The sequence below is a fragment of the Sinocyclocheilus rhinocerous genome, unplaced genomic scaffold (genome assembly GCF_001515625.1).
Source record: "Sinocyclocheilus rhinocerous isolate Xijiao unplaced genomic scaffold, SAMN03320098_v1.1 scaffold942, whole genome shotgun sequence".
In the NCBI taxonomy this organism is placed as follows: Eukaryota; Metazoa; Chordata; class Actinopteri; order Cypriniformes; family Cyprinidae; genus Sinocyclocheilus; species Sinocyclocheilus rhinocerous.
The window spans coordinates 2528610-2543311 of record NW_015627890.1 but is presented as its reverse complement, the minus strand read 5'-3'; the positions used below and the strand labels follow the sequence as shown (position 1 = coordinate 2543311).

At 39.9% G+C, this 14702-nt stretch overlaps 1 protein-coding gene across 1 annotated transcript in view; it reads right to left on the bottom strand.

The window, feature by feature from the left end:
- Nucleotides 1-3223: 3223 nt before the first annotated feature.
- LOC107735402 (zinc finger homeobox protein 3-like) overlaps nt 3224-14702 on the bottom strand; it is a 27777-nt gene continuing 16298 nt past the window's right edge. The window contains exons 4-9 of the mRNA XM_016547096.1: nt 13649-13738; nt 12921-13042; nt 12433-12633; nt 10233-10329; nt 4753-10047; nt 3224-4657 (exon numbers count right to left, since the gene is read on the bottom strand). Of these exons, the coding sequence (XP_016402582.1) occupies nt 3342-4657; nt 4753-10047; nt 10233-10329; nt 12433-12633; nt 12921-13042; nt 13649-13738 (7121 nt within the window). The 3' untranslated portion in view covers nt 3224-3341. The remainder of the gene's footprint in view (nt 4658-4752; nt 10048-10232; nt 10330-12432; nt 12634-12920; nt 13043-13648; nt 13739-14702) is intronic.

Below are 14702 nucleotides of genomic sequence, written 5' to 3'. Positions count from 1 at the left end.
TGATTCTGATTGGTCAGTGGTAGGGATGGGCGTATCGATCCAAAGTATCGATATATCGGTACTGACGCGAGTATCGAAAGTATCAATACTCAAACAAAAAATATCGATACTAAGGTGTGTTTTATTTACCAGTGATTTTGTTAATTAATACGATACTGCCTTGAAAAATATCGGTATCATATCGAAAACAAAATAAGTGGTATCGCCCATCCCTAGTCAGTGGAGACTGGCGAATCAAACATTTCTAAATAAAGACTGTGCATGGAAACACTATAACTGAAATATTAGCCAGGACACCTATGTTTCATAGTCTCTGTAAGTAAGCTGATAGATAAGTTTCAATCAAATCAATATTGTGTGAATTTATTTGAATGTATTTGCCAGGTAGTGGGATAACATACAGTCATCTGGTCATTATGGCAAAATAAACCTCTTCTTGGTGAAAGAACATGATCCTGATCACCCTTTTGGTGTTTATTGTGATAATGACCAGCTGACTCTGCGTTAGCTCTTAAATATACCTTCAATTTGTGAGAATTAAAATGTTGACTTAAAAATAAAAACATTGTTCAAAATGTTGAGTAAAATTACATACAGCAATACCAACTTTGATAACATTAGATGCTAAAATTTACATGAACTTCCCTTTTAGGAAGATTTGCAGAGTAGATCATACTCCGGCATAACTCTCACATATATACACAAAATAATAGGACAAAATATTTTTTCCTCTTCTTAATAACCTTGTGCATTATATATATTGAGCATGAGTCAACACCGTTATCAACGGCGTCGCTTGCTAATACACATGAACTTGAATCTCAGTTTGAACTTTAGCTGCATTGATTTTGTCTCGTTTAACCTCCATTGATTTCTAGTGCTTTGGCTGATTGCCCGTCTCCTTTACACTGCCTCAGCAGAGTAGGGAGCATGCAATCAGATTAAGGACAAAGCAGAAACGCACATGATCAAATCACAGAACTTCGATCACTACAAATTTGCTGTGCATTTTCAGTGAAAATGTGTTACTTGCAACCTTCAATCTGTCAGAAAGGGGAGTCATAAAAGTCTTTTTAAAAGACAGAGATTCCCTGGGTGCTCTGAGGACCATAGAAACATGTCAAATTATTAAAAGGAAACAGATTTTATTCACTTTGAATGCATGTATATAAGAGGACAGGAGACATTAGCCCAGTGAGTCACATGAATAAACACAAGTGCATCATGAACATACATTATTTGGCGATCGCTACAGTAATAACATTTCCAGGAACACGCAGAGTAAACAGTCTTTCACAGCAGGTCCAGACTCAGGAGTGAGAGCATACGTTACAGTCCCCTTAGAAGTAGAATACAATGAGGAAAACAAAATCAACTGAAATGACAAATGTGATATTTGGAATGCAAACTTTGTATAAATATAACATCATTGGTTTTCAACATTGGTTGGCTAAGAGGAGAACATAATGTAGTTCATGGAGAGTCACAGTCTTCACAGTCATGTGTGGACACAACTGCAGTGGAACAGGGACAGTGTTTGTGGCTACTGACGGTTGTCATTAAAGCTTCAGCAAAAAGCAAAATCAAGCATGCATCTTAGTACAAACCTACATTAGCAGCACACTCTATTTTCTCAACAATTAGACCCAGTACATTTAGTAGAACAAACAAAAAGAAACGAAATCAAAAGAGATAACCAGACAAAAAGAAAGGCCGGACACAGAGAAGCAAACTGTAATCTCCACCTCTATAATACAGACTACAAGGGCTGCACGACAGTGCTGTCCCATATCCTCAGAGTAAGCTTTCGGTTTTGTTTTGATTTTTGGTTCTCTGGTTGTTTCATAAATGAGGTCAGAAATGTTCTAATAAGTTAGCTAAAACAGTTTTCTCGTAGCTGGCTCCATCATCTAAAAAGATTTCCATTCCTTAAAAACAGTAATATTTTCTAAAGTATAAAGTTTTTTCCATCCTTTGTATGCACCAATGGTAAGACTACATTATCTTTGGATTTTCCATTAAAGCAATACTGTAAGTTATTATTGTTTCATAATATCATCACTGTAATTATTGTTAGTCATGGCAAGTGCAGAAATGTTAAGAAATAAAATACCATGTAGTGAAGGAGAAATTAACTACTAAAAAAACTACTGCCTTAAAAGTGAAATTACAGTATTGAAGGCAAAAGAAGAAAAAGAAATAAGTGCACAATCGAAATGTTCTGTTTAGAAGACAACAAAAATAGAAAATATCTTATAGATGTGCATTGATCTAATTCATACACAGATAGGGTCTTTCAACTTGGCTCAGTGCAGGAGAGGAAGTTGGTTGTACAGTGACAATTTTCAACAGCATTAGCGAGTAAATGCTATGTTTTAACATTAGCATGGCTAAACAGCCTCAAGTGTCTTTGACTGGGACAATACAAAAGTTAAATATACAAGTAATTTGTTTTAACCTACCATACAATTAAGTCATTTGAATTCAACAATCTACGCAACACCAAAATGTTCATACATGTATCTATCATTAACACAGAATGTTTTTTTGTCATTTTTCGAAAAGAAAAAAAGCTAAATTATATTTTTCCACAATTTACATACAGAATGCCATTCGCTTTGTGTCTGGACAAGTACATGTCCAAGAAAAAAAAAGAAAAAAGAAAAAAAAGGACATCTATTAGCTTAGTTGCAATTTCAGGACTTTGAAAACGAATCAGAATTGGACGTTTTCATTCATTACACATTTCTTTTGGGCTTCATATATTTTCTATTGGTATGTCTTGTAACAGAGCAAAATTGAGAGCTGTTGACCTGAGAGAAGACAACATCAAAATACATTACATCACTTCATTAAGCCAATAATATAATATCTTAACACTTGACAGGGCAAAAAATAGTGTGGGTGTTTTATGAGTGTCCGTTATAACGTATGCATTATAAACAGACTTTTGGTTAGTTAGGTAATCATGAAACCATCTTAGGTTCTTCACCAGTCTTTAGCTGTGCACCCTTTAGTTTCCAAACACTTTACATATACTCAAGTTTTAGTTAAAAACCAGCATATTGAAATGGAAAAAAACATTCTACTGACACTTGTTTTTGGTTACAAGCACTGTTAATGCAAGTTGGATCCTACAGGATTCAGTCCTTTTAAAACAGTCCGTCAAACTAGCTCTGGCTCATAGCTTTCCCCAAGTGTAATCTACAGTGGAGACATTTTGTTTAACTATCCTCCTGTTTTTTTTTTTTTTTTTTTTTTTTGTGGAGTCTTTTCTGAGGCTGTGTCCAAGCCATAAAAACAATGGTTATGGAAGGCATCAAACCTCTTGCTCCAATATATTATGTTGAGTCTTGTCCCTCCTCTGACTCATTGCTGTTGCAACGCCCATCCACAGAGTCAATTGGTTTTACGTGACAAGTCTTTGCAGGGCTTGTCAGGCTTGAGGTAACATTTGAAGGCAAAAGAACATGATGTGAGGGAGTAGCCGGTGAGCTTTGGGAAGCCTCAGGTAAAGCTGAAGTCAGGGGTGAGCTTTGGAGACGTCTATCGGGCTGGTCAGAATTGGTTGGGTTAGGGATGGAGGTTGCAGAAGGAGTCCCTAAAGAAGACTGGGCAGTTGTAGAAGATCTCTGTTCACTGGATGGGTTTGACTGAGAGGTAGATGAGGGACTGATGTGAGGTAATCGAGGAGAAGCATGCTCTTTGGCATTCAGTCTCTCTGCCACTCTTTGTATATGCTGAGGGTACTCCAGATGTTTGATGAGCTCTGCATTCCCAGTAAGAGACACCTCACAGGCGAGACAGTCATAAAGATGACCATCCTTGCCTTCTGTTCTACACTCTATTTTGGAGACGATACAGTGGCTTAGAAGAAAGTTATTGTCCACTTCTAGCTGCTTAGTGTTGACAGAGTTTATGAAGGGGGAATCTGTGCCATTGGGTGTGCCTTGCTTCTTGTCATGTTTGTATGAAACTGCGTCCTCTGCATTGAGGCGAGCAGAGATTTGGCTAGGTTTTGGTTTCTCTGGTAGCTGCACTAACTGATTCTGTTGCAGCTGCAGTCTTTGTTGCATTAGTGCACCCTGCAGATTTTGTTGATATTGCTGGAGAATGGAGCCCGGGGACAGCCCCATCAGAGCCTGTGACAAAACTGGACTGTATGGAAACATGCTATCCATGCCAAACATGGGCTGCAGGAGGCCTCCAGGCATAGGTGTGGGAATATGGGGAGAAAAAAGTGAAGGGAAGCCGGGCATCAGACAGGGCAGGAGGGGACTAGGGAGCAGAGCAGCATGGTCAGTTTTCATTGCTGCATGAAGAGCTTGTAGCTGAGTTGGATCCATGGCATACTCTCTTCCATTATTTGGAGTTGATACTGTTGGTCTGGAAGAGTCTGACTTTTCTTTACTTTTGCGAGAAGAATTTGCACGATTAGCATTTCCCAATGGAGTACTGTCAAGCTTGTTTGCGGGAATCCTGTTACTCTCAGTGTCATTTTCTTTGGGAAACTGGAGTTCTTGTTCCGTGGTCTTTGGGGTCAAGACAGAGTTGGTTGTGCTAGCTACATCTTTGTCATCCATAGCTGATATGGCAGAAGAGGGTGTTGTGGTTGGCTTGCAAGTCAGGTCATGTACAGGAGGGTCACCGGCACCTTCTATAATAATGAATGCATAAAAAAAGTATGGATTACTAACGATCAGAATTTTGGTAAGTGAATTAATAAAAAAAAAGTGTAGGTTAGCCACATACCTGTTTTTATGGAAGAAAAATCTTCAGTCATTGTGCTGCTACCACCTGGCATGCTTGCAGTGGTCTGCGTCTGCAGACTTGAGTACATTGAAGACTGGCTCAGACAATGAAGGGCAGTTTGGTTAAGGCCTACTGAGCTCAATATAGCTTGTGGTTGGACAATTCCCAGACCATCACTTGTCTTTTTTAGATGATCCACCTCTTGATGTGCCATCAGCTGACGACTAGATACTGATCCTAAATATTCCTTGTCCCTCTCCATCTGGCCACCCAGGGCCTCCTTAACTTTAGCAAGATGTTGCTGGGAGAAGACGTGGTCACGAATAGACGAGCAGCTGCTGTATTTAACGGAGCAAAGAGTACACTCTGTCTTAGGTCTATCAATAGAAGTACTCTCTGTGCCGAATTGCTTTGCAAGGCTAAGCTTGGCCTTTTTCTCCTTGGCACGAGCATTCTGAAACCACACCTGAACAACCCTCTTGGCAAGTCCAATGTCATTGCCCAAGGCTTCACATTCAAGCATTGTTGGGGTTTTATAGTCACTAAAGCAGGCTTTGAGCACTTTCACGTGCAGGTTGGTCATTTGAGTGCGGTAGCGTTTTTGACTGTGTCTGTCATTATCAAAGCTCTGACTGTTGGAGCTACCAGGGCATGGTGAAGCTGGATCAGCCAGGCTGGAATTTTCACTGTAATCTAAGACTAAATCATTATCAAAATCTTTAGCATTACAGCTCATTGCAGGGCTAACCAATCCAGAAGACATCTTTTCATCACTTTCAGAAGAAGCCTCTCTTTCAGTGCTGGGAGACATGTGGTCAATACTGCCATGTTTAGCCTCTAGAGAGTCATTTCCTTCATCAGTTGTACGGTCATGGGCCGTGTTTGTGTTAGTGTCGCAGTTATTCAGCTTGATTTGTTCACAATTTTGATAAACTGACATGGAAGGCATCTCAAAATCTTCCATACCCTCACCTTTAAAAGGTTTTGGGCTCGGACGCTGCTGATGTGAAGACAGGTCCATGCTTTTGCATGCTGGAAAGTCTACATCATCAGTGGGGTTCAAAAACTGAGAATAATTGGCTAAATCAAAGAGTTCAGATTTGATTTGAGAACCTTCCTGATCTTGAGTCATATTAGGTATTGCCATACTACAGCCTGCATTCTTAGCTTCATGCCAGTGACGTGAACGTATATGGGCAGCAAGAGCAGTCTGTGCTTTAAAGAGAGCGCGACAGAATGGGCAGCGACGATGGATTTGAGAAGGACCCAGTGCCCGAAATTGGCCTTTCCTCTCACGAGCTCGGGTGTTCTGGAACCAGACTTGAACCACTCGTTTTTTAAGACCAACCTCATTGGAGATATGGTCAAACATCTTGCGTGTTGGATTGGAGTCCAAAAGATATTTCTGATATAATACCTCTAGCTGCTCTGGTGTTATAGTGGTCCTCATACGTTTGTCTCGCTGGGGTTCCTCCCCATTATTTTCCCAGTCATTTTCCAAAGAACTTGATCCTGCTTTCTCTTCAAGTTTCCTCTTCAGAGAGTTTATGGTTGAATCAGGAATGGTGGTCACTGCGGGTTGATTTGCCACTATCTGGGAAAATGTTCCTGAAAGTAGATGCCTTGCAAGTAGAGGATTAGCAGGATCAAACAGCATAAGAGGCATGTCTACAGGACGGTCTAGGAACTGTGGGGTGTGAAAGTAACTTTGGGTAAGGAAGTGCATTTGCTGGTGCTCTTGCCAATGTTCAAATGAGGGGAAGCTCAATTTGCATTGGATGCAGTGGTAAGGGCTCATATCCTGGGCTGGTTTCTGTTGCTGTTGTTGCTCAGTTGAAGGAATCTCCAAAGAACTAAATATAGTTTGGGAGCTCTGTGATGGAGCTGGGCTTGTTTCAGATGTGCAGGAAATCTGTTGTTGTTTAGGAGGTGGGTGAGAGGGAATCTCTGTGCTTACATTTCGGTTCTCTTCACAGAGAGGCTTTGGCTGTTGCATTCTTTTCTCTAATTCCTCAAGCTCAGAGCTGATACTAACAGCCTGTTTAGGGTCAGAGGATGCTTCATTTGTTTGTTTAAGCTCTCCAGTGTGACTTGTTGTGTGCATATGCTCAGAATCCGTGAACTTCACATTAGTACTAGACACAGATGAACTGGAGGGGCTTGAGCAAGAAGCTGCTTGTGTAAAGCAAGAGGGTCCAGATATTGGACTATGACACTCAGTCTTAAAATCCACTGCAGTTTCATTCAGATCATTCTGCATTTCCTCCTCCTCATCTTTGTAACACTGCTTTTTTTGGTGATTAATTAGATCAAAAATGCGCTGAAAAACTATGTTGCATTTCTTACACTGGAAATTGTTGTTGGAAGTACGAAAGTAGCGGTCATTAGAGAGGTCTCGACGTTCACTATCCTTCCCTTCCTCTCCTTGGTTCTCATAATTCTTCCGAGCTTTCTGTCTGGCATTTTGAAACCACACCACAATCACGCGGGTAGAGAGATTAAGCAGGTTGGACAGTTGATCAAACTCATCATCTTTGGGGTATGCATTGGCATCAAAAAAATCCTGCAATACTCTTAGCTGGTAGTCAGTAAACCTGGTTCTTGAGTACCTCTTACTCCCATAAATCTCCTGTCTTGGTGGTTCAGGAGAGGCTGGTCTAGAATCCACCTTTACATCTTCCAGTGTTGTGATGGGAGGGTTACTAAAGTTATAGGGAGAATCCTTGTTGCGTTGGCGTTCTTTGAATAGAGTGTTCCGAAACCAGTGCTTTATGACCTTATGTGGCAAACCAGATTTGTTGGCCATCTCATGGATTTGGTCCTCATTTGGAGAATTGTTGATATCAAAATACTGATGCAGGATTCTAAGCTGGTCATCTGTGATTCTGGTTCGAGGTCTTTTACATTGTTGCTGTAACATGGCTGGATTTAACTGCTGTTGATAAAACTGCGTCAAATCAGGAATCAATCCAGCCTCCACTGGGGGCAGATGGACAGGGACCTGAGGAGTTAAACCTTGCAAAGGTATGGGAGGCATTAGGAGTGGGTGGAAGAGTGGCAGTTCCATGGATAAGGGAATTTGAGCTAATGGAGACTTAACTTGAGGAATGGAGACAGTAGCAGCAGTAGCACTGAGTGTAGAGGCAGTAATAATTGGTTGTACAGGTTGTTGTTTTTGTGGCTGCTGCACTGAAGAATTAGAAATCGCAGGAGGGGTAGGAGAAGGGGATGAGACAGGAGAAGCCTCTGGAGTTGCAGGTCTCAATGGGAAGAGTTTGTCGTATTGCTCCCTGTAGTCTTTGGCAAATTTCTCCAATGACTTGATAGGGAATATGGAATGATGAATCTGCTCTTTATGGCTCTTTAATATCAGTGCATTTGAAAAAAGCTTCCCACAAGACTCACACTCTAACTTTCCCATATCTTCTGAATGACCCACCTCTTCAGTGTCAGACACATCCCTGCCATTTGGTATTGGCTCAGTAAGATTTTTCTGATATCTCTGCTTATTTTCATTGTATTGCATGACTAACTCAAAACCAATGTTTTCAAGCAGTGCCTTTGAAGCATTCCCGGATGCATCATGGGCTATTCTGGGTGGAAGAAACTCACCAAAACCCTCCCCACTGGTTGACATCTCTTTGTTTAGGTCTTCATTTTCTTGAGTTTTAAGACCATGAGTTTTTTCACTGGTGCCTACATTATAAATTTCCTTTGATTCTTCATTACTGTTCTGTCCATCTACATCCTTCTCACATGGTGGATAATTGGTCAGTTTCTGTTCATCCATTTTAGGATAAACTGCAAGATCTTCATTTTGTTTCCATTTAGAACAATGTTTTGGCACATCTTTTTTGGAAGACTCCACAATATCCACATTTACAGTAGGCTTTATTGTGCTTACATTTAGCCCAGAGCCTTTAAGGTTTACCTCTGGATTCATGCGGAACTCTCCTCCTGGAATAAGAAAAGGAAGAAGCAATTGCTGTTGCTGCTGCACTGGAAGAAGACCCTCTGTTGCCATAGGAAAAGGGTGTAAAAGTGCAGGATTAAATAAATGGGACTGAATAAGAGCAACCTTCTTTTGGAGCTCTTGCTGGAGATGGACTTGAGCCTGGGCTAGCTGCTGTTGTTGTTGTTGTAATGACATCTGTTGTTGCTTGGTAGCTGAATCAATCATGTTTACCAACTTGTTTCTCAAGTCAGATGTTGAAGGATGACTGGTGTCTGGGTTTGCAGGTGTGCCATTGAGTTCAGTGTTTTGTTGGTGGCTTAGACCAGCATTGTTCATGGTTGCAGGAGTGTTGGACAATGCCTTGCCTGGGGTAGGGCCAACAGATTCAGAACTAGAAGCAGATGAATCAAGCTTGGATGCACGAGCTTTGGTCTGGTGCAAGACAGAACGCATATGAATCTCTAAGGTTGAACTCTGACTATATGCTACATTGCAAATACTACATTTAAATGGTTTGTGGTCTGCATTGTTGACAGGTTCTTGCAAGCCAGTTGACGTGTCCTGCAGAGACCGTTTAAGTTTACGTAAGTGTGACACCGAGTTGTAGTGAACCAAAAGAATATTCTTCTGGGTGAAAGATTCCTTGCAAACCGTACATTTGAAAGGCCTCGACGGATCCAAAAATTTCTCCAATGTGATATTCGGACCTTTTCTAAGAGGAAAAACAGGCTGTTTGGGGTCACATTCAACATTATCTTTAACCAAACTTGAATCATTGTCTGTAGGACTTAGTTTTTCCTCCAAATCACATTCATCATCATCTTTCATCCCCGTTTCTTCTGGCAATCCCTCCTCTTCACCAAATGTTTGGTCTTCGCAGATCAGGGTCTCACCATTCATCATTAAACCACCGTAAAGCTGCTGTATCTGGGTTTCACTTAGCTCCAGGTGGCTTGTCTCAAGGTGTTTCCGAAGGGCCTGCATTGTACGAAAACTGCGTTGACAGAGGCAGCACATGGTCGCAGCTCTGATAGCATGGTACCGAGAATGCAGCTGCAACTTTTCAGGGGTTTTGAATGCTAGGCTGCATTGATTACACCGGTACTTGTAAATGTGGTGATCAGATATTGCTGTTTGAGATTTCTGGCTATGGAGCTGGTTGAAGTGTGTCTGGAGTGCACTTGAGGATGTAAAGACTTTGTTACAGCCTTTCTGCCAACAAGGAAAAGCAGCATTGTTCTCCTTTGTGGATTCTGCATCTTCTGATGGTTGTTTATAGATATTTGCTGCTTCCAAGTGAGGTGTTGTACCTCTCTCAGGTTCAGCATCGGTTGAAATTTCTAAAGAAAAAAAGAGAAAACGGATAGTTGTGAATATATCATGAAGCAAAATTCATTTTAAAAAAATCGTGTCATAAATCCTCTATATTAACTGTCAATCTTATTTAAAATTATGACAAATAAAGAACCATGCTCAACCTAGATTAAAAATAAAAACTTAAACAAATAATGAGATTTATACTAACCATCCAGTCTCTTTGTTTCATTAGCATTTATCGGCTGTGTATCAGACTTGTGCACCGGTAAAAACATCTTCTCTGGCAGCACGTCTGAAGCAATCACCTGATCACAAGGGAAAAAATAAATCATAATAGGTTTGATAAATCCATTTTGTTGATTAATTAATTCATAAAATCTCATTATTAAAGGGTTAATTCGCCCAAAAATTTAAATTAGCCCATGAATTACTCAATACTCAAGAAAAATAACCATATTTAAAACGTAAAAATTAATTTAATCTAGCTTGCACTCACTGTTGTACACTGTTGCACTTTTTATTAGGGATGGATGCACTTTATTTCACTTCTTTTGGACTGATGAACTGTAACACCCACTGCAACACAACTGTTGGCGCAAGCTAGATATTTTTCTTACAAAAACACATCGATTCGCTACAGGAGGCCTTTGTTCACCCCCCGGAGCCATGTGAGGCACTTTTTATTAGGGAGGGATGTGCTTTATTTCACTTCTTTTGGACTGGTGAACTGCAACACCCGCTGACTGCCATTAAACAGCTTGGAAGATCAAAGTCAATTTGTAATATAACTCCGATTGGATTCATCTGAAAGAAGGAAGTCGTATACGCCTAGGATGTCTTGAGGGTGAGTAAATAATGGGCTAATTTTCATTTTTGGGTGAACTATCCCTTAAAGTCATTTGATCGTTATCTCTGAAAATGATTGGTCATTATGCTGTGTTCCTGCTACATGTGTGCATTAACGATGCATCATGCCAGAGAATAGACCCTTAACTTCAGATGGCAAAATGTAATCGCAGTCATGAACCAACACTTAAAGGAGTTCAAAGGTTAAGTATGAATGGAAGCCCTCTTTGGTCTGTGACAACACAATTAGCTAACTTTGGATGTAAAAAAGCCACTTTATTTATCTCCCTCTCCTTCTATCCTTCTGTACCCACTCAAATTTAAAATGTGTAAATCAATGCAACTTTAAGGGGGGAGAGGGAGGGAGAGCAACCAAACAAAATGGCTGCTATTTCCATCACAAAGCACACCATTTCAGCAAAGAGCTGTATTAAAGGAACACAAGGAAAGCACACAAGTCCTCTTCAAGGTCACATTTAATTTAGAACATAATTACCAGGCACGGTTCATAACGAAAATCACCTAGCACTGGCTCAGAACTAATGAAGCACAATTATTTTCATTACTGTATTTCAGTTCAGCTGGGGAAGGGGGGAGAGGAACGCAAAGTGCCGAAGAGAGAAATCAAGAGAGATGGCAGAACAGAGGGCAAGGAAGACCAAGAAAGATGGGAGAGGGGTGAACACATGAATGGAAAGAAAGACAGAAAAGCCTTTTACGCTAGAGAAAGCACTGAGCGCAAGCTGACTGAATTGGCAAAAAATGTCCAACCTTTCAGAAACAGTGAGGCATGTCTGCTTGGAGCTCAAACAAGCTCTGTGTGCATTAGTATCAATTTATATTCTGCAGATAAAAAAGCTAATTTTAATATTCATTGGATCTGAGGCAGCTACCTCTCCCTTCCCCCCACTCAATGTCGTTACTCGTCTCTGCTCGCTCGTGCTGGAGTCACTGAGGGCCTAAACACCCCTCCGCACATGCACATTCACATTCATAATGTGCTGAACATTTTCTTGCATAAATAAAATTACCACATATTAAAAAAAACATAAGTTGACCACTATTTTTATATATCTAGAAAGCAGCATGGCTTATAATTATAGCAAATAAGATGTGGCCTACACAAAATTGCACAATTTAAACAAACACTATGCAATATTTACTAAAAAAAATAATTCTCAATTAATCTCAAAATATCAGCTGATTATTTGGCCTGCCCCAACAAAAAAAAATCCTTAAAACCAAATAAATTTACAAATAGATTTTGTTCTGTTTGAATATTTGTAGATTTGCCTATGTGGTATAAAAAATATTTGATTCAAAACATATTGTTGTTAAAAAAAAATCTTTATATATTAAGCAAGTTATTTTGTTTCAGACGAGTTTAGATGTTTTTACTAGGGAACTTTTTTGCAGTGAGGATTGTGGCTGGAACGGACCTTTGTTTTGTTTAAAATCCCTGGTTGCTTTATTTCTTTTCAAAATTACAAACTATACATATGTGCAAAAAAAATCTGAACCTACATAATACATGCATACTGTGTTTCTTTTTTTCCCCTCACCATTTTGATGAGCTTCTGAGTGCAGTCTGCAGTGACACTGTGCAGATGTGTGAGGTGGGTACGCAAGAGGGCAATACTGTGCAGTGTGTCTTGGCACAGTGGGCAGCGGACCGCAGGCTGAACTGCATGCTGGTTCATCACATGACTCCTTAGACGCTCAATATCAGTATGATGGAACCGACAGAATGGACACTGCCGCATCTGAATGAGAGAAAAACAGAAATACTTACAAAGGGTACAATAATTACATACTGTTTTGCGGTATCCAATTCCTTTAAATAATATTAGGCTTTGTTTTTTTCCTGTGCACAATGGTATAGTGATGTATCAGGTATGCAGTGGTACTAAATTAAGTAATTATGTTGTTTTTCTTAAATAAATAATATGGTATGTAGCATCAGTGGTTTTAAAGAACTTATAAAGATAAATAACATGGCAATATCATGGTACATTTATTAAAAATTAGAGCAGAGTATGTTGCAGCAGACCTCTTCCTGTATTCGTGGCCGTTTGCTGGGAGAGGGCTCAACTGACTCGTCTGATCCAGATGACGGACGCTTAGGACGGCAAGATGACTCATTTTGCTCCGCCTCCATTTGAATAAATCCTTCTATGAACAGAAGCAGCAAACAGAGAATTTATAAGGGGTGCACATTGTTGCACATTATTTACAACAGTAAGCTTATTGTAAAACAGTGGTTCCCAATCGGTATCATGGACAGCATGGGAAAACAACAATGCAAAAAAAAATAATAATAATAATAAACTAATAAAAAAATATATATTTGTCTGATAATATTAATAAGTTACTGTGTTGGATTTTAAACAAGATAAACAATACATCTAATGGAAAATCTGGGTATTGAAGAAATACCAACTGAAAAACCACTGTTGCAATCTTTTTTTTTTTTTTGAGAGAGATTTTGTTATGGACCTGATTTTTTGTCCGTTCTGTCTCCATTTTTATTTCTGTCTTCCTGGTTAGCCGTAGCCTCAGTGGGAGAGTCCATCCCATTCTGATCAAAAAATGCATGAGGGTTGTCATAACAGACCAATCAAAGGCAGGCTGAGGTATCTTCTGGTGGTTCTTTGAGAAGGTGATTATGACAGAGGGTGAGAGAGCGAGCGAGAAAGGCCATCTGAACACCATACTGACAGACTGAAAAACCACTGTTGCAATCTTTTTTTTTTTTTTGAGAGAGATTTTGTTATGGACCTGATTTTTTGTCCGTTCTGTCTCCATTTTTATTTCTGTCTTCCTGGTTAGCCGTAGCCTCAGTGGGAGAGTCCATCCCATTCTGATCTCCTTAAAAGCCAAAAAAAAAAAAAAATCAGAGAGTGCATTACATTTGACAAATTCACTATTTGATTTACTAGGCAACTGGTCACTGCATAAAATCTTTTGCCTGCATGTGCTATAGTAAAACAAGGTTGAATGCAGGATCACATTCAAACCTATAGGGGTCAGTCTCCACTAGCTTGGAGAGACCCAACCAAACTGATCAGACATATTAACAAAAACAGACCAACACAATACAGTATTAATGTACACCATCTCCTTTCGATTCACACAAAAGTTAAAATTATTGATCCTCTACAGTAAAACATACAAAGAGAGATACAAGAAGAGAAAACCAGGAGGAAGAGTTAGTCAACAGCATCAGCAGAGCTTCATTTAACCTGTGGGGATTTTAAAAGTCACGGGAGGAAGATAATGTAGCAGAGGTCAGGAGGGTCACACACAAAGAGTCCATTTCAAAGCACAAATTGGCGAACAATGCTGCAATGACAGGTTAAAAAAATTCTTTATAAAATAGGTCTCTGCATTGTGCTCAGTTTGAGTCTGTTGTACTAGTTGCAGCTTTCTTGCTAAAACAGGCATTTTTTTCTGAAAACTGAATTGACTGTATATCTAAAACTTGTGGGATGACATTTACTGGCATTATTTTGACAACAGCCTTTAGTTTTGGCTTGTTATTTTTTAATATTTCCGATGACTCTGCAATCAAAAAGAATCCAGAGAGTTGGAAATTCAAAAAGCGCAATGATGCTCTGTTGTTCTTTTGCAGCGTCTAAAAGCTTCAGCCGAGCTCCGTAGGTACAAAACACACAGCCTCGGGACACACTCAACCAGATACCCCATTCAACGCCCCTCCCTCTCCTCATCCTCTTCTCTCTTGCTTTCTGCCTTCTTAGCAGAGTGATTGTTCTGCTACGTGGGGGAAGGGAAAATAAGAACAGAGTTGATTTGGGTGGATTTTGGGAAGGGG